This window comes from Lynx canadensis, chromosome X (assembly GCF_007474595.2).
Source record: "Lynx canadensis isolate LIC74 chromosome X, mLynCan4.pri.v2, whole genome shotgun sequence".
Taxonomy (NCBI): domain Eukaryota; kingdom Metazoa; phylum Chordata; class Mammalia; order Carnivora; family Felidae; genus Lynx; species Lynx canadensis.
Window position 1 is genome coordinate 15200315 of NC_044321.2, and position 20772 is coordinate 15221086.

The following is a 20772-nucleotide window of genomic DNA, read 5'->3' on the forward strand; positions in this document are numbered from 1 at the left end:
ACACCAGGGACTATCCAAAATGACCAAGCGGAAGAATTCCCCTCAGAAGAATCTCCAGGAAATAACAACAGCTAATGAGCTGATCAAAAGGATTTAAATAATATAACAGAAAGTGAATTTAGAATAATAGTCATAAAATTAATCGCTGGGCTGGAAAACAGTATACAGGACAGCAGAGAATCTCTTGCTACAGAGATCAAGGGACTAAGGAACAGTCACGAGGAGCTGAAAAACGCTTTAAATGAAATGCAAAACAAAATGCAACCACCACGGCTCGGATGGAAGAGGCAGAGGAGAGAATAGGTGAACTAGAAGATAAAGTTATGGAAAAAGAGGAAGCTGAGAAAAAGAGAGATAAAAAAATCCAGGAGTATGAGGGGAAAATTAGAGAACTAAGTGATACACTAAAAAGAAATAATATACGCATAATTGGTATCCCAGAGGAGGAAGAGAGAGGGAAAGGTGCTGAAGGGGTACTTGAAGAAATTATAGCTGAGAACTTCCCTGAACTGGGGAAGGAAAAAGGCATTGAAATCCAAGAGGCACAGAGAACTCCCTTCAGACGTAACTTGAATCGATCTTCTGCACGACATATCATAGTGAAACTGGCAAAATACAAGGATAAAGAGAAAATTCTGAAAGCAGCAAGGGGTAAACGTGCCCTCACATATAAAGGGAGACCTATAAGACTCGTGACTGATCTCTCTTTTGAAACTTGGCAGGCCAGAAAGAATTGGCACGAGATTTTCAGGGTGCTAGACAGCAAAAATATGCAGCCGAGAATCCTTTATCCAGCAAGTCTGTCATTTAGAATAGAAGGAGAGATAAAGGTCTTCCCAAACAAACAAAAACTGAAGGAATTTGTCACCACTAAACCAGCCCTACAAGAGATCCTAAGGGGGACCCTGTGAGACAAAGTACCAGAGACATCACTACAAGCATAAAACATACAGACATCACAATGACTCTAAACCCGTATCTTTCTATAATAACACTGAATGTAAACGGATTAAATGCACCAACCAAAAGACATAGGGTATCAGAATGGATAAAAAAAACAAGACCCATCTATTTGCTGTCTACAAGAGACTCATTTTAGACCTGAGGACACCTTTAGATTCAGAGTGAGGGGATGGAGAACTATTTATCATGCTACTGGAAGCCAAAAGAAAGCTGGAGTAGCCATACTTATATCAGACAAACTAGACTTTAAATTAAAGGCTGTAACAAGAGATGAAGAAGGACATTATATAATAGTTACAGGGTCTATCCATCAGGAAGAGCTAACAATTATGTCTATGCGCCGAATACCGGAGCCCCCAAATATATAAAACAATTACTCATAAACATAAGCAACCTTATTGATAAGAATGTGGTAATTGCTGGGGACTTTAACACCCCACTTACAGAAATGGATAGATCATCTAGACACACGGTCAATAAAGAAACAAGGGCCCTGAATGAGACATTGGATCAGATGGACTTGACAGATATATTTAGAACTCTGCATCCCAAAGCAACAGAATATACTTTCTTCTCGAGTAGCGCACATGGAACATTCTCCAAGATAGATCATATACTGGGTCACAAAACAGCCCTTCATAAGTTTACAAGAATTGAAATTATACCATGCATACTTTCAGACCACAATGCTATGAAGCTTGAAATCAACCACAGGAAAAAGTCTGGAAAACCTCCAAAAGCATGGAGGTTAAAGAACACCCTACTAACGAATGAGTGGGTCAACCAGGCAATTAGAGAAGAAATCAAAAAATATATGGAAACAAACGAAAATGAAAATACAACAATCCAAACGCTTTGGGACGCAGCGAAGGCAGTCCTGAGAGGGAAATACATTGCAATCCAGGCCTATCTCAAGAAACAAGAAAAATCCCAAATACAAAATCTAACAGCACACCTAAAGGAAATAGAAGCAGAACAGCAAAGGCAGCCTAAACCCAGCAGAAGAAGAGAAATAATAAAGATCAGAGCAGAAATAAACAATATAGAATCTAAAAAAACTGTAGAGCAGATCAACGAAACCAAGAGTTGGTTTTTTGAAAAAATAAACAAAATTGACAAACCTCTAGCCAGGCTTCTCAAAAAGAAAAGGGAGATGACCCAAATAGATAAAATCATGAATGAAAATGGAATTATTACAACCAATCCCTCAGAGATACAAACAATTATCAGGGAATACTATGAAAAATTATATGCCAACAAATTGGACAACCTGGAAGAAATGGACACATTCCTGAACACCCACACTCTTCCAAAACTCAATCAGGAGGAAAGAGAAAGCTTGAACAGACCCATAACCAGCGAAGAAATTGAATCGGTTATCAAAAATCTCCCAACAAATAAGAGTCCAGGACCAGATGGCTTCCCAGGGGAGTTCTACCAGACGTTTAAAGCAGAGATAATACCTATCCTTCTCAAGCTATTCCAAGAAATAGAAAGGGAAGGAAAACTTCCAGACTCATTCTATGAAGCCAGTATTACTTTGATTCCTAAACCAGACAGAGACCCAGTAAAAAAAGAGAACTACAGGCCAATATCCCTGATGAATATGGATGCAAAAATTCTCAATAAGATACTAGCAAATCGAATTCAACAGCATATAAAAAGAATTATTCACCATGATCAAGTGGGATTCATTCCTGGGATGCAGGGCTGGTTCAACATTCGCAAATCAATCAACGTGATACATCACATTAACAAAAAAAAAGAGAAGAACCATATGATCCTGTCAATCGATGCAGAAAAGGCCTTTGACAAAATCCAGCACCCTTTCTTAATAAAAACCCTTGAGAAAGTCGGGATAGAAGGAACATACTTAAAGATCATAAAAGCCATTTATGAAAAGCCCACAGCTAACATCATCCTCAACGGGGAAAAACTGAGAGCTTTTTCCCTGAGATCAGGAACACGACAGGGATGCCCACTCTCACCGCTGTTGTTTAACATAGTGCTGGAAGTGCTAGCATCAGCAATCAGACAACAAAAGGAAATCAAAGGCATCAAAATTGGCAAAGATGAAGTCAAGCTTTCGCTTTTTGCAGATGACATGATATTATACATGGAAAATCCGATAGACTCCACCAAAAGTCTGCTAGAACTGATACATGAATTCAGCAAAGTTGCAGGATACACAATCAATGTCCAGAAATCAGTTGCATTCTTATACACTAACAATGAAGCAACAGAAAGACAAATAAAGAAACTCATCCCATTCACAATTGCACCAAGAAGCATAAAATACCTAGGAATAAATCTAACCAAAGATGTAAAGGATCTGTATGCTGAAAACTATAGAAAGCTTATGAAGGTAATTGAAGAAGATTTAAAGAAATGGAAAGACATTCCCTGCTCATGGATTGGAAAAATAAATATTGTCAAAATGTCAATACTACCCAAAGCTATCTACACATTCAATGCAATCCCAATCAAAATTGCACCAGCATTCTTCTCGAAATTAGAACAAGCAATCCTAAAATTCATATGGAACCACAAAAGGCCCCGAATAGCCAAAGGAATTTTGAAGAAGAAGACCAAAGCATCACAATCCCAGACTTTAGCCTCTACTACAAAGCTGTCATCATCAAGACAGCATGGTATTGGCACAAAAACAGACACACAGACCAATGGAATAGAATAGAAACCCCAGAACTAGACCCACAAACGTATGGCCAACTCATCTTTGACAAAGCAGGAAAGAACATCCAATGGAAAAAAGACAGCCTCTTTAACACATGGTGCTGGGAGAACTGGACAGCAACATGCAGAAGGTTGAAACTAGACCACTTTCTCACACCATTTACAAAAATAAACTCAAAATGGATAAAGGACCTAAATGTGAGACAGGAAACCATCAGAACCTTAGAGGAGAAAGCAGGAAAAGACCTCTCTGACCTCAGCCGTAGCAATCTCTTACTCGACACATCCCCAAAGGCAAGGGAATTAAAAGCAAAAGTGAATTACTGGGACCTTATGAAGATAAAAAGCTTCTGCACAGCAAAGGAAACAACCAACAAAACTAAAAGGCAACCAACGGAATGGGAAAAGATATTTGCAAATGACATATCGGACAAAGGGCTAGTATCTAAAATCTATAAAGAGCTCACCAAACTCCACACCCGAAAAACAAATAACCCAGTGAAGAAATGGGCAGAAAACATGAGTAGACACTTCTCTAAAGAAGACATCCAGATGGCCAACAGGCACATGAAAAGATGTTCAGCGTCGCTCCTCATCAGGGAAATACAAATCAAAACCACACTCAGGTATCACCTCACGCCAGTCAGAGTGGCCAAAATGAACAAATCAGGAGACTATAGATGCTGGAGAGGATGTGGAGAAACGGGAACCCTCTTGCACTGTTGGTGGGAATGCAAATTGGTGCAGCCGCTCTGGAAAGCAGTGTGGAGGTTCCTCAGAAAATTAAAAATAGACCTACCCTATGACCCAGCAATAGCACTGCTAGGAATTTACCCAAGGGATACAGGAGTACTGATGCATAGGGGCACTTGTACCCCAATGTTCATAGCAGCACTCTCAACAATAGCCAATCTATGGAAAGAGCCTAAATGTCCATCAACTGATGAATGGATAAAGAAATTGTGGTTTATATACACAATGGAATACTACGTGGCAAGGAAAAAAAATGAAATATGGCCTTTTGTAGCAACGTGGATGGAACTGGAGAGTGTGATGCTAAGTGAAATAAGCCATACAGAGAAAGACAGATACCATATGGTTTCACTCTTATGTGGATCCTGAGAAACTTAACAGGAACCCATGGGGGAGGGGACGGGAAAAAAAAAAAAAGAGGTTAGAGTGGGAGAGAGCCAAAGCATAAGAGACTGTTAAAAACTGAGAACAAACTGAGGGTTGATGGGGGGTGGGAGGGAGGGGAGGGTGGGTGATGGGTATTGAGGAGGGCACCTTTTGGGATGAGCACTGGGTGTTGTATGGAAACCAATTTGTGAATAAATTTCATATATATAAAAAAAAAAGAAAAAAAAATAAACATTTAAGTTTATTTATTTTGAGACACAGAGACAGTGTGAGTGGGGTAGGGGCAGAGAGACAGGGAGACAGAGAATCCCAAGCAGGCTCCATGCTGTCAGTGCAGAGCCCGGTGTGGGGCTCAAACCCATGAAACCACGAGATCGTGTCCTGAGCTGAAACCAAAAGTTGGACGCTTAAATGACTGAGCCACCCAGGTGCCCCTCAAAAGAAACATTTTTAAGAAAAACATTTTTTACAGTGGACTGGCAGGCCATAATTTCGAACAGGGCACTTCGAAGGCTGGCTCTCCCATTTTCACAAAGGCAACAGGAGGTGAAGAATATTCTTGCTGCACTCTTGGTTCTGCTGACAGACTCTCAGGGATCTCCACATGGACGGATCCAGTTCAACTCTACTTCTTATTTACAAGCTGCAGTGGTAACTAGGATGTGTTCACTAAAACCCATTTATTATTTTTTTCTGGGCCCTCAGCCAGACCACATTTCCCCACTTCTCTTGCAATTAGGTTGGCTGAGACTGAACTTTGGCCAATGACATATGCTAACAAGTAACAAACATCACTTCCTGACCAGGCTCATACAAACCTCCCTGGTACAGTCAAAAGTGGAAACCACCCTAATGTCCATCAACTGATAAATGAATAGATAAAACGGGGTCCATCAGTACAATGGAGTATTTTTCAGCCACAGGAAGTAATTTAGTACTGATGTATGCTACAACATGAATGAACCTTGACAAAATTATGCTAAGTGAACGAAGTCACCCAGAAAAGATCACGTATTATAGGATTCCATTTATATGAAGTGTCCAGAATAGGCAAATCCAGAGAGACAAAAAGAGATGAGTGGTTTTCTCGGGCTAGCAGCTGAGGTGGGGGAACACGGAGTGACTGCTAATGGACTGCCAAAATATAACAGTGGTTGTTTAGGGCTGGGAAGGGGAGCTAGGGGGTGGAAGGGGGATGGTGGCTGGTAATGGGTTCAGGATTTGGGGGGGACAAATGATGAAAATATTCTAAAACTGATTACTGTGACGGTTGCACAACTTTGTGAATATACTAAAAATCAATGGCTTGTACTCTTTAAATGGGTGAACTACAGAGAATGCAAATTATATCTCAATAAAGCTGTTACAACACACACACCCCACACAAAACATCCTTGGCAATTCAGCATGGTCTCTCTTATCATCTGGTGAAAGGAGAGCGGAGGATCGAAGAGAGGGCAGAGCACCAAGATGGAAGGAGACTGAATTTTCAATCACCTGGAGAAGAGATTGCCCAACCAGGATACATCCACACTGGAATGATTCGTAAGTGAAAACAAACATTCATCATGTCAAGACTGAAATTGATATGCTACTTGTTATAGCAGTTACCCTAACCCTGACCAATACACAAGCCACCACCACTAAGAAGGCACAGGTTTCCTTGGTGATAAAGACCAATTCCCCTCTGAGTCTATATCAAATCCCATTTGAACAGACACCTTGGATCCCGCACCAGGAAAACTTCCATCACTGCTGACCGTGACCTGGCCTATGCAGTCTTTCACTTTTCTGGGATTCCCTGCTTTGGACCATGCCCTACTTTAAGGGTGGCATTGTCAGTAATTCTGCTTTATATTTTTCTGCGTACACTGAACACATATGACTTAGATATGTTTATTTTCACACATCTGAAGTTCAACAGGTTTGCCTACTACTACACCAAGCCCTTAACTGTAGCACCCAGTTATCACCATATGGATCTTCTCCAACTGTAGGCCACAGGTGATCACCTGAGTCATTCATTCATTCACCCACTCAACAAATACTTACTGAGTACTTACTCTGTGGGTGGCACAATGTTATTAGGCACAGGGGAGGCAATGGCCTAGTATACTGTGGCTCCTGCCCCCCTCAGATTTAGTCTAGTGGGAGGGAGAATAAATATTAACAAGTAAACACAGAAATGTGCGTGCTATGAAGGAAGAGAGCAGGTGCTATGAGAATGACTAACAGCAGGGACATTGTTTTTAAGTATGGTACTCTTTGCAACACCAATCTTTTAGAAAGGGACATTTAACTAGACCCTGAAGGATCATCAGATTCAGTCAGGCAAGCAATGAGCATTCCAGACAGAGGAAGCACCCATGAGGAGAACAGCCTGCCTCTCTTAAGAAATGAAGGCAGGTGAGGGTGGTGACAGGGCAGTGAACCAGGAATGGGACAGGAGGCAAGGCAGGACCCAGGTCACATGGGACCATTTCCCTAACTCTTAGGCGAAGTTTCTCCATTAAGGACTCCTACTCACAAGAACTCAGAAGCTATGAACTAACTTTCACATTTTACTCCAAATGGCTTTCTAGATTTTAGCTCTTAAGAAGCCTTCCTGAAATACCATCATGGAAGATAATAGAACACTGGTGGTTGGGATTCTGTCAGGAAATAGAAGGGCAATTCACATTCACTCAGCATCTTCTATGTGCCAGGCACTGTGTGCTAAGTTTTTAAAGATATTCTTATTTAAGGGGCGCCTGGGTGGCTCAGTCAGTTGAGTGTTCAACTCTTGATTTCGGCTCAGGTCGTGATCCTAGAGTCATGGGATCCAGCCCTGTGTTGGGCTCCACACTGAGCATGGGGCCTGCGTGGGATGCTCTCTCTCTGTCTCCCTCGGCCTCTTTCCCTCTCTCTCTTAAAAAAAAAAAAAAAAAAACAAATTCTAACTTAATTCTTAAAACCATCTCATTTCACATATGAGTGAAACCATATGGTATTTGTCTTTCTCTGACTTATTTCACTTGGCATTATACTCTCTATATCCATCCATGTCATTGCAAATGACAAGACTTCATTCTTTGTTGTGGCTGAATAATATTCCGTTGTACATATATACTACATTTGTTTACCCATTCATCTATCAATGGACACTTAGGCTGCTTCTGTAATTCAGCTAATGAGCAAAGAAAAAAAATGGAGAGATGACCAACTAAGAAACAGACTCTTAAATATAGGGAGCAAACTGATGGTTACCAGAGGGGAGGAGTGGAGGGATGGGCGAAACAGGTGATGGGGATTAAGGAGTGCACTTGTGATGAGGACAGGGTGATGCATGGAAGTGTCCAATCACTGTATTGTACACCTGAAACTAATATTACACTCTATGGTAACTAACTGGAATTGAAATTTAAAAAATCCCATCTTATTAATTTCCATTATCCTCATTTTTTCCACAGCAGTGCATTCCACAGTTTCATGGGTTGTAAACAGCAGAGTGGTTTTGAAATACTTCTCAAACTGTGTGTGTGTGTGTAATGTATCACATATGTGAGTGTATTTTCCATCACTTGTTAACTTTACACACCCCTCATGAGCGGTCTCCTTCTTTAGTACAAAGGCCTCCCCTAACACAGAAGTCATTAATTGGGGCAGGGGGGGAGAGGGGAACAAAAGGGAGGAAACCAAAGCAGGAACTGTACAGAAAAGGAAGATACCTTAGGCCCAAGAAGACCAGGGGGAGGACTGATGGAGGTGGTTTAAGTTCTCTGAATAAATGCTTTTCAAAAGGAAAACATGTAGGGGGACCCAGTGGCTCAGTCAGTTAAGCACCTGACTTCGGCTCAGGTCATCATCTCACGGTTCGTGAGTTCAAGCCCTGCATCAGACTCAGGTCATGATCTTGTGGGTTTGTGAATTCCAACCCCCCACTGGGCTCTCTGCTATCAGCAGAGAGCCCACTTAGGATCCTCTGTCCCCCCGCCCACCTTCCCCCACTCTCACATACTCTGCCTATCTGTCAAAAATCAACACACACACACACACACACACACACACACACAGAAAAACATGTATTATTGGCAAGGCCACTACTCAGAACATAAGGAGATAGTACATTTCTCAGAAAAAAAATTGCAACTGGTCTTTTGGTATAAAAAGTATGTATTAGGAAAATGGCTTCAATACTCAACTACCATCTAATGCTCTCATCACAGATGACAAAGGAGAACATATAAAAGGATGGCTCTACAGTTCAAGAGGCCCAAGGATTCTTTTGGCTATCCCTCAGGCAAACGAAAAAGAAGAGGAAGCTTTCTGGGCAGAGATACATGGATTATGCCATGACATCATTAAACTAGTGTTCCCAGGGGTGCCTGGGTGGCTCAGTGGGTTAAGTGACCTGACTTTGGCTCAGGTCATGATCTCACAGTTTGTGGGTTCCAGCCCTGCATCGGGGCTCTGAGCCTGGAGCCTGCTTCAGATTCTGTGTCTCCCTCTCTCTCCGCCCCTCCCCTAGTCACGCTCTCTTGGTGTCTCTCAAAATTAAACAAACATTAAAAAAAAAAAATCTAGTGTATCCAGAGCGCTTTGCTAAAACTGGGGAGTTGTGGTCCCAGATCTCTTACTGACCAGCTGTTATATTCTGGGCCCTGGCCTTTCTTTCTTTCTTCCTCCTCTCTAAAATAAAGAGTTTGGACCAGATGACTCCTGTCAGTTCACAAGATTCATGCTTCTCTTCACTTCCAGAAAAATGATTACCACAAAGATACCCTTACCACAAAGATATCCTTATTTTGCAACATGCTTTTAGGTCATCATTTTCCTACTCTTGACAAACACCTAATAAAGAATGGCTACATAGGAGCACGTCAGTCGTTTAAGCATCTGACTCTTGATTTTGGCTCCGGTCATGATCTCACAGTTCATGAGTTCAAGCCCTGCATCAGGCTCTGTGCTGACAGTACACAGCCTGCTTGGGATCCTCTCTCCCCTTCTCTTTCTGCCCCTCTCCTGCTCACACGGTCTCTCTCTCTCTCAAATAAATAAACTTTAAAGAATGGCTATATAAATACATAAATTATTTCTGGCAAGATCGAACGGTATACATAAACAGAAGACACAAAGAAAAGGATGCTGGCGATTACGGCAGAGACAAGGAACCCACGATGCCCTCCTGGGGACACTTGTCCCTCCACCCAAGCAATAACAAAGCTGGAGTCCAGGGGCTAAAGATGAGGTGACTGCTGTAGGTTCTGGAACAAGCTTGTGGCCTCTCTGGCACAGGCTGGATTTCGTAACATCTGTTTACTATCGCCCCTGCACACATTTCCAGGCCCCACAGCGTACCTGCCTCTATCACTCCCCTTAACTTACTTATAGAATGATACATCAGATATTCTAATAAATGCATCAAGCATCTGGCTTCCCTTCCACTAGCTGAGGAATTCAAGGAGTTAAATTTTGCTGGAGTTAGCAGTCTTGACCCAAAGATGCAGAAAGGAGAATATGAGAACACTCCTATTTTGTGACAGTTTTGTTGTTCTTAACCTAGTACTTTGATTCCGTTATTCTTCTTCCAGACCATCTTTCTGCCTGCTGCTTGGAAACCTGGTCAGGTTCTTCTGGCTGCATTAACATATCCAATAAAGTCCTGTCTGTAAAAACAACAGCAAATAAAAACTGCCCATGAAGGATTGCAGGCCACTGAGTGGCAAGCAGTTTAACTGCTCAAAGGAAACTTGAGGCAGCTTTGAATGAGCTTCTGAACAGCTCAAGTGCAAGGGATCAGGAAGAGCTAGCTGGGTCAAGCCAGCTTTCCTAGTAACAGGGACACCTTGCCATCTGAGGGTCAAATGTGGTTCATTACCGCCAAACTTTAGTAACTAATTCATGGCCGCGATTTGCTCCACTTCCTGAGTTAAAGGTCAACTGTAATGCAGGAATATCATTTGTCTACCACTATATTCCCCTTTATAGACACAGGGTAACGCCATAAAGCTTCTCAAAACTGTACATAGTACCAAATTCTACTGTGCATATGCTGACAGCTGGCCAAGTTCTACCCAAAGCAAAAATGTCAAATTCAGGGTCAGACTGCATATACACAGGAAACAAATACCGCAATATTACAGAAAATCCCTAGTCGGTTGGAAAAAAGGAGGTTCTTGGCTTTGAGGACCTTGCCTGGCCTATCACAAAGAGCCACCAGCTAAGGTGACTAGAAAGAAAAAAGCTGTCACCGGAGAGCAAGGTGGGTCAGTGGTGTGCAGTCCCAGTCACTCTGCTTCCAAACTGGAAACACATTCATTCACCCTGTGATCACTTCATCCTGCCACACCCATTTCTCTTAGGTACTGGTTTTACATTTTAAAACTCGTTTTTCTCTGTTAGTGCTCTCAATGGATGGCAATCAGAATATTTTGTTCTGTTTGACAGCAGTTACCTCTACTCCATCTGAGAGAAGACATGGTGGTGAGTGACTTAAATGGCCCCTTCGTTTTTATTTAACAAACCATTTTTTCATAGCACTTACAGTGTGCCAGGCATTCTTCCAGAAACTTCATCAGTACCAGCTCATTTAATCCTTACAAATCAAGGGTTAATCAAGTATAATTAAATATGAATGAAAGTGGCACACACTACTTTGACATAACAGAGTTACAAGACTTTTCTTTTTTTTTCTGGGCTTAATGAAAATGCCCTTCCCAACACTCCCTGCCTTGGGATGCTGAGTTTAAAGACCAGTGGGGAGGGGCTCCTGGGTGGCTCGGTAGGTTAAGTGTCCAATTCTTGATCTCGACTTGATCTCACAGTTTGTGAGATCGGGCTCTGTGCTGACAGCACAGAGCCTGGTCAGGATTCTCTCTCTCCCTTGCTCTTTCTCTGTCCCTCCCCCCATCAAAATAAATCAATAAACTTAAAAAAAAAAAAAGAGTAGCGGGGAGAGAGGAGGCACATTTTTCACAGAGATCACGAAATCTTCCCTCCAAAAGGAATTAAAATCCTATCACTGTTTGCCATTATCTACTCCAGCAGGACATACACGTGTGCTATATATCCAGCAGAAATGTGCCATATATGTACAAAAATCATGCACAAGAATATTCATAGCAGCACTATTCTTAGCACCACAAAGTAAAAACAACCTAAAGGTTTATCAGCAATGAAACAGATAAATCAATTGTGGTATATCCACACAATGGATTATTCTCCAGCAACAAGAATCAACGAACTAAGAATACATCCAACAGCACGGATGAATCTCACAAACATGATGCCAAGTGAAGGAAACAGACACAACGGAAATACACACTGTGTCATTCCATTTATACGAAGTTCAAGGACACGAAAAATTGATCTAGGCTGACAGATGTTACAACAGCGGTTGCATACGAAGGGGTGGGAACTGCCTGCAAAGGAGCACAAAGGAACTTTCTGAGGGGATGGAAATGTTTTATATTTTGATAAGGGTGTTGTGTACAGTCTACGTCCATTTATCAAAATTCATCCAACTGTACACTTAAGATCTATGCGTTTCACTGCATGTACATTTTACTTCAACATAAGAGAGAGACGCGATGTCATGTGGGTTCTAAGACTCCTGAAGCCATGGGTTTCTGAACACATCTGCTGTCCTGCAGATGCTGCCGGGGCAAACCCACAATGTGTAGTCTAATCCAGCTGCTGAAACCAAGCCAAGACCGAGAAACTGGACACAGGGGTCCTCTAACCCAGGTCACCTCCTATACTCACTTTCTTCATTTCCCGTGGAAGATGTTGGCCATGGAAGGTTGATGAGGAGGTGCCAAAACTCTTTGGCTCTCAGGCTGAGTCTGAACACCCTCCCAGAGTTTTCTGCTTTATAATTCAATATGACCAATTTCTGGCCCCGGCAGGAGGCAGGTCCCGCAGTAAGTATATCTGGGCATGGCTCTCACCATATTCACCTAATGCTGCTCTCCTTCCTGTATCTTACCCACGGAAGAAGGGAGACTGCAGGATTAAGACATTTAGGCATCTAGGATTTTGGAGGGTTGAAATGGCAAACTTATAATTCATCCTCCAAACCCACAGTAGCCAAGTTTGAATGAGCACATGGTCGACCAGGTAGAGACTACATTTCCCAACTGCCCTTATGGCTAGATGGACTCATGTGACTATGCCCTCACCAGTGGAATGTGAGTAGAAGTGTCATGTGCAAATTCTACTGGCTTTTAAAGGAGGCTGTCCTGAGTCTCCACTGTTTCCCCCTTTGCATAGGTTGGGAAAACAGGGTAGCAGCGACCTGTCTTCAACTAGAAGCAGACAACACTTGTGCAGATTTAAGAGCTACAAAATGGTCTGAAACCAGGTCCCTGAACAATTCCTGGAGCGTGCTATGCCACTAGTCTGGCCCACTCACCACTGGACTACCATGTGAAAGAGAAATTTTGATCTTACTTCAATCATTTTATTTGAGGTGTCTTTGTTACAGCATCTGAACTAATACCCCCCAGCACACAAGCTTTTGAGGCTTGTGGTCTCCAGGCAGGAGTTTCCAAGTCTCACAGACTATCTAGCTCAGTAATTTATATTCCGAAGTTCAGATCATACTAGTAAATGAAGACAGCACCTACTTTTCCTATCATACAACGTCATCCTGTTGCTTCAACTAGTCCCTCACCATCTACAAGATACTATCAACTCCTTATTCAGGTGTACAAGGTCCTCTAAAGACATAGTCCCACCCTCCACACTTAGCCTCATGGCATGTACTTGCTTCCCGTGTGTCCCATGTTATAGTCACCCTGGATGCTCCCTGAGGGCACCCTGCACATGAAGAACACTAAGCTCCGATTTCTGTTCTGGCCAAGCAGAACGGCCTTTTCACCATCCCCATCCCACACTCTCTCCTGCCCGCAAGGTTATTCCTACTATGAATTCCAAACCCAGCCCAAAAGACCCCAGGGAAGCTTCTTAAAAACCTCCAAGCAGAGGGGCGCCTGGTGGCTCAGTCGGTTAAGCATCCAACTCTTGATTTCAGTTCAGGTCATGATCTCATGGTCATAAGATCAAGCTTCGTGCTGGGCTCCACGCTGGGCATGAAGCCTACTGGACAAATTCTCTCTCTGTCTCTCTCCCTGCCCCCCACTCTGCCCCACCCAACCCCCTGCTGCCTCGCTTGTGCTCTCTCTCCAAAAGAAACAGAAAAACGTCTAAGGAGAATAACTTCCTCCCTCTGGTATGCTTCCACAGCATTTTGGGCAAACCTTCATTAAGGCATTTATTACTCTGAGCTCTTAGGGCTTTATTTACATGTCTGGCCTCACAGCTGGAACATATGCTCCAAAGACCAAATCCCCGAAGACCAAGACCATATGCCTTGCCCATTTTCATAACCTTGGCATTTAGCAAATGATCTGGCTCAGACTCAGTGAGAGGTGAATGAAAGAAGGACTGGGGGCGCCTAGGTGGCTCAGTTAAGTGTCTGACTCTTGGTACAGCTCAGGTCATGATCTCACGGCTCGTGGGTTCGAGCCCTGCATCAGGCTCTGTGCTGACAGCACGGAGCCTGCTTAGGATTCTCTCTCTCTCCCCGCCCCCTCTCAAAGATAAACCAACATAAAAAAAAAAGAACAGAAGAGGAGGCAGATTTCAAAATTCTATACGTACATTACACTTACCTGTTCAGTGCAAATGCATAATGGAATTTAATATTATGCTGATCGGCCAAGTCACACGTAGGCAGCATTTTTAGTGTTTCTACTAGCTTCACCATAGCATCATAGTCCTGTTGGCAAGAGGTCCCACGGTGAGAAGGAGACGAAACACACAGCTCTTCACAGATTTTTCTGAACAGTTATAAACATGACTGCCTCAGCATTTAAATACAAGCTTTTCCCTACACACAGCATTTAGTGAAGTTACTTACAGCCCGTAAGAGAACAGAAATAACATTGTTTTTAAACTCAAAATGGATGAGAGAGAAGACAGACAAAAAATCCCTGCTACCAGAGGCCACAAAAAGATCAAGGGAAAGAAGTGTAAAGGCAACAAAAGCAAGCAAATGAGTCCAGCAGCCCGAAAATAGCTACCACGCTTTGAGGGCAGGCGAGTTAACACTAAGAGCACAGCTGTGGGTGAAGATGAGCGAGATAAAAACATACACAAAATCTTACGGTCACTTGCTGTGTTAAGAGAGGAAACATGCCAGGTCCTTCCTATTTTGCCAGAACCAAGTGAATTCATCTAAACCAGGGTTTCTCAACCTTGGCACCATCGACATTTTGGGGCTGGATCATTCTTTTCTGTGGGGGCTGTCCTGTGCATTCTGGGATGTTATGCAGCACCCGTGGCCTCGACCCGTAAGATGTCAGTAGCACCTCCCCCTAGCCTCCAAGTTGTGAAAGCCAAACATGTCTCCAGACACTGTCACATGTCCCCTCGTTGAAAACCATAGCTCTAAACTGCATAATTACCCAGGGAAAAATTGCTACTGTGTTTGTCTCAGCTGGGTCCCCTCTGAACAATGCCATCTGCTACCCTTCCAGCCAGGCTTTGAATCCCGGTTACTGGCCAACTTGCTGACAGTCAGCCACAGTTAGCTGAAGAGGACTTCCCACTGAAATCCCATGCCTGTCGTGTGCCTCTGCACCTTGAGGCCACTGCTCGAGAGAAGGAGACAGTGTATCCCTCTTGGGGTAAGCTTCTGGCTTACCTTTGAGCCTGACAGTCCTACCCACGGAAGGTTATAAAAAGATGTGTGACGGCGAGGACAGAAGGAAGCCAGCAGCTCAGATGGAAGAAAGATTCAAAAAGGTCATTCCCATTCTCTTGTCCCCTAGGCCATGATCTAATCATTGTCAAAATTCCTAACAGCATCTGCTGTTAAAGTCAATTAGATGCGCCTGTTTGTTGCCAGGCAGGTGTGCCTTAGTGGTTGACCCTTCTTCCTTTGGGTCGTCAAGGGATGCCTCGCTCGTTTAGATTTGAAGACCTGTGGTCCACAACCTCCAGTATGGCTTTGTAGAGTTCTGCAGGGAAGGCCCACTATCGTGTGTTCCCCCAAAGGGAAGGAAGTCAAGACATCCTTACAAATGGCTCAAAAGCATTTAACTTGGAGGGAGGAAACCATTTCTTTCATGGTACCGCATCCCATAAACTCTCTCTCAAGGACTCTCCACAAGTCTCTGATGCTTGTTTTAGAATAAGCGTCTGCATTCCCTGGGTCCTGGATGTGCCTCTGCTACTCCTGCTCTGTCATTAATGGGTGGTGGGAAACAAAGAAAGAAGCAACAAAGGCCTAAAGAAGCATAGTGGAGGAGTTAAGAGCAAGGACAATGGAGCCAGCTGCCTCAGTATAAATCGTGACTTTGCCAACTGCCGTGTGACCCTTGGACTTAACTTCTCTCTGCCTCATATTTCCTCATTGGTAAAATGGAGATAATCAGACTATACATCCCGTAAACTTGTGAAGAGAATCAAATTAATGAGTATTTGCCAAGAGCTCGAAACAGTGCCTAGCATAAAGTGCATCTAAACTGTGAAATTCTAAGTTCCTTTTATTAAGCAGTACTGTGTATGAGATTCTGCTGGAGTGGCCATCTGATCCCACAAAACCTCCAATGTTACGACCACAACAGATATGCTAGGTGACCTATGACCTAGCCATATACCTACTTAGTCTATAAAACAGATACCTAACCATACACCTGGTGTAAGAGTACTTCATATGAGGAATTAATTCCTTATGCCAAAGAAGAACCCCGTATGTGCTAGCCTCCATTAAAGGTACTCATACCTGGATGTCGCGGTAGGATAGCAGTAAATTAATGATGATGTCTGGGGTCAGAACCTCGGTGTTGTCCATGCGGAGCTTGATCCGAGCCAGCTCCTTCGCCAGTTCATCACCCTGGCATTTCTCTCGGGCTCTCCGGATGTCGTTTAACAAGGCTTCTTTGTAATAAGCACTGGAGAGGGAAATACGAAAACCCCCAGTTGCGTCTACATGCATCTGGGACTCCGCTTCCTTCAGCAGCTCAAACTAGGTTCTCGCAGCCACGACTCAGGTTAACACACGGGGGCCTCTCCCAGACCTAAACCTCCCTGCACCAGCGGAGAGAGGAGACCTGTCCTACTTGCTAGTCCCGTTCTGTAGCAACTAACCACTTGACATCAACATAGAAATTCAATTCATCATGACCTTGAAAATATTTTCAAAGTTGACCCCCATCTGTATTCGGATGACGCATAGGACTTGCTACTGAGCCCTCCCCCGAGATTTTCAAACACAAAGAGAGCAAGAGGTTACCTTACTTGAATCATTATTTCCCCCACTATTAATGCATTATCACAGAGCCAAATATAACCCCAAAACCATGCAACACGGTACACTGAGAATGTCATTCAAATCAATCTATCGGGTACCGCCCACCTAATAATCCCAAAGCTTTTTCCGGTTGGCCAAGAGCCGGAAACTGGATGTGCCCACGAGCAATCCAAGAAGCTGTGCCTGGAAGCTTATGAACAACCTCTGCCCTTCACTCCCCTGGTCATTTTCAACTGCCAGAATGCTCTTCTGATGTAAAACTAATCTTCCTTCGCGGTGGGATCTAGTCAATAATAGAGATGTATGAAAACATCTAAAGCACTTCAAATCCACACTGGAACCCCACACTGGAATACCACAGCCTCTCAAAGAATCAATGCTAGTACCTGGGACTTGGTTTAGAACCTTTAAAAATGATTCAATTTGATGTACAGAAGGCCAACTTACAATGGCCGTAGATTTGAATAGGTTGCCTACTTTCCAAGCAATGTTTTCATGGAGACTGGGCAATGCCAAGCAGTAATATACTCTCATCCCATTAGGTAGCTGGGAGGATTTCACCACAGAGAAAAACTAGGCCATTCATTAAAGAAAGGAGCAGGCTCAATTTAACAGTCTTGAGAGAAAGAGATACAATACATAAGAATAAGAATATTACTTATTTTTATTATAAAACTATGCCAAATAAATGTGAATAGAGTACACAGCCTAGTCCAATGCTTATAATAGGACCTCGATTAACATTTCAAGAATGAAGTGATGCCCCAGAGAAAATTAGTGCATTGCTTTTTTCTCTCTTCATATTTGTCTATTACTTATCATCCCAATGAGCAAATTAGCAGATTCTACCAGTGTTTAAAATTCTGTCATTAATCTAATGAGTCATTAAGTTGGGTGACAGCCACTGTCCATTTGGTGGACCATAAAGGCATCAATGATATTAAAGTGTTATTAGTTTAGCCTTACAAATACAAAGTTATACTTGAGTTTAGTCTTGTTTTCAAGGCTAATTCTGAAAAATAGTCTCAATAAACTAAGAAACCTCAGAAAAGTCATACCTTGTAAGTAAGTAAACAAAACACTGAACTGAGTATGGCTTGGGGACACCATCTATGTAATTCACATGCAGCCATTTCTGCCCGCGGTAATGAGGGAAGATGCTGCTAATCAATGTGAACCTGGCAATGGCTTCAAACCGCTTCTCAGCACAAGGCCAAGGCAGCCGTCACCAATCCACCGGAGTTGACACCTAAGCTAAAGACATATCTGCCACCCCTCTTGTACAGGTTCTATACCAGAAGCACCATTTACCCTCTCACCAACCAACCAAGGGGTGGAAGTGACCAACAGGTATTTCAAGTCCCCTGAAATGATACTAATCAAGAGGCATTTTCCTACTGATACATACATACGCTTAATGAAAAACAAACTCGGGTCGACTTCTTGCGAGACCCTGCTCGTCGGGCAGACGCAAACCAGCCTATTTCCTTGTCAGACCTAAACACATGGTATTTGAGGAGCTTTCTCTCTAAACGTCACTAAAATGTTCACTGAGCAGCAAGGGGTGATCGAGTCAGGCTCTGCAGGAATGTGCCACAAAGGGACCCCATTTGCTGTCTGCGTTGGCATTTGGTCACACAGATCTGGGTTTCCAGTCTCATTTTCCCATTAAAGTGTACACAAGGAACTCTGCGTCCAAGTAAGAGATGATAGGATAGAAGAAGAGAACAGACCGTGAGCAAGCGTGTACCTCACGCCACTGCCACAACAGTCACATGTCACAGTTTGGGGAGCTGCCACCTGAGCCACAGTGGGACGTGTGGTCCTTTCCATTTCAATGTAAGTCAACTCTGCCAGGGCTTTGGATTTTCATTTGTTTTGCAAGGACGAATCCTTCTTGTGACCGAACTTACAGGAGTAAATCCTTTAAACTGGCTGCAAGCAAAATCACTAGATGCTTTGGTTTACTGGATAATTTGTGGCCTCCCACTTCTGGAGTGAGAACATGCTAAGGCGTGGTTCCCCGAGCACGGACGCTCAGACAGGTGAGCTGCCATTTACAAGGCTGCAAAGCGCAGAATCGTCTGAGCCAGGATTCAAACCCAAACCTGCTCACCTCTGAATGAGTATTCCATACCTTCTCCGACATAAGCCTACAAAGAACACATCCCAAGACATCCTGACATCAGGATGGCTGTGGCTTGACTCAACAGATCTGACTTTATAGCACAAGAATTTATGACCTGAATGACCTTGCTGAGCCATTTTAACAACCCCAACAACTGCATGGGGTAGGGGGGAGTGAAATCATGTTCAGAAATGATCTTAAAACAAGGAATCTTAGGGTTGAAAGAGCAAGAAAAAAACAGTGACTTAACTTCCTTATTTCCTAGATGAGAAAATGGCTACAGAGACTTATCAAAGTCACATGGGGAGTTGGCGACAGATACAGGCTCGACCCTCACCTCCTAACTCCAGTTCTACTCTCTTTTGGCTACACCCCAGTGGCCCAACTTAGTGAGGTAGCAAGAAGAATAAAGGCTTCCAGAAGAACTTAGAAAGGATTAGCTAGGGTTCCCCATTCTCTGGGCATTATGATCTCCTAAGGGCCTATTGCCTCCATGAACGTGAAGGGCAATGTTTGGCAAAGCTCCCAGGGTTGAGGACGGTGAATGGGCATTACCACGAGGTCACGTGGATGTCCTTGAGGAGGCTGATAAACCTGTCCACCAGGGGCACGCACAGCGGGCCCAGGATGGTGTCCCAGTTGGGCTGCATGTATTCCGAGGCACGCCTCTGGGCATCACTCTCGCAGCAGAAATAATCAGCACATGGTGTCACGATGTACGGGATGAAATAATAATTTCCACTGGATGCCTGGAAAAAAGAAACAAAACACGTTTCACAAAGTAACTGATGCAGAAGCAAAGCTGTGGATTCAGGCAGGTGGAACCTGGTAGGGCAGGGAAGGAGAAAGTACCTGAGAATGATTAACTGTGTGTGCAAAAGGACGATGCATCTATTAGGCACAAAACTGGAAACCACTCAATTCCACAAGCTTCAACACAAAAATTTGGTTTCAGAGGCTGGAATGATCTGTGGACGGCTCTGAACTTCACTGGCAGAGCTTTTAGGGTTTCAAGTCTTGGACACTACATCATTTCACTACGGGCCCCCCAAATCAGAGTGAGCTTGGGACCCACTGATGACCAAGAACTGCAATGTAAAGGCAGATACTCTTTTTTTCAGCATAGATGCAAAAGCCCCATTACTTGATAATTTAACAACAGCTGAACTAAACTTTGTTGAGTAAAAATTGTTTTGCAGGAAGCAGGTATCAATAACTATGACTAGTCTTAGAGCTATTTTGGAAAAGGATGTTAAAAAGTTTTATATTGTCCAATACTACTCAGGTAAAACAGTATCTTTTTTTCTAAGAAATAATTACAATTTGACTATGAATCATGATCCATTGTAAAGCATAAACACTACCTCTGAAAAGCATTAGATAATGCTCAATTTTTTAGCACATTTGAGACTAAAATACATTCTTACACGACCTTCTTCTGTCAGTCAATCTTTTGTCTACACAGTCATAAAAAGCAACTAGCTTGGGGCACCTGAATGGCTCAGTCGGTTAAGCGTCTGACTTTCGCTCAGGTCAATGATCTCACGGT

At 43.2% G+C, this 20772-nt stretch overlaps 1 protein-coding gene across 1 annotated transcript in view; it reads right to left on the bottom strand.

Moving 5' to 3' along the window:
- MAP3K15 (mitogen-activated protein kinase kinase kinase 15) overlaps positions 1 to 20772 on the bottom strand; it is a 109377-nt gene that overhangs the window by 69721 nt on the left and 18884 nt on the right. The window contains exons 3-5 of the mRNA XM_032592029.1: positions 19779 to 19972; positions 16568 to 16736; positions 14451 to 14557 (exon numbers count right to left, since the gene is read on the bottom strand). Of these exons, the coding sequence (XP_032447920.1) occupies positions 14451 to 14557; positions 16568 to 16736; positions 19779 to 19972 (470 nt within the window). The remainder of the gene's footprint in view (positions 1 to 14450; positions 14558 to 16567; positions 16737 to 19778; positions 19973 to 20772) is intronic.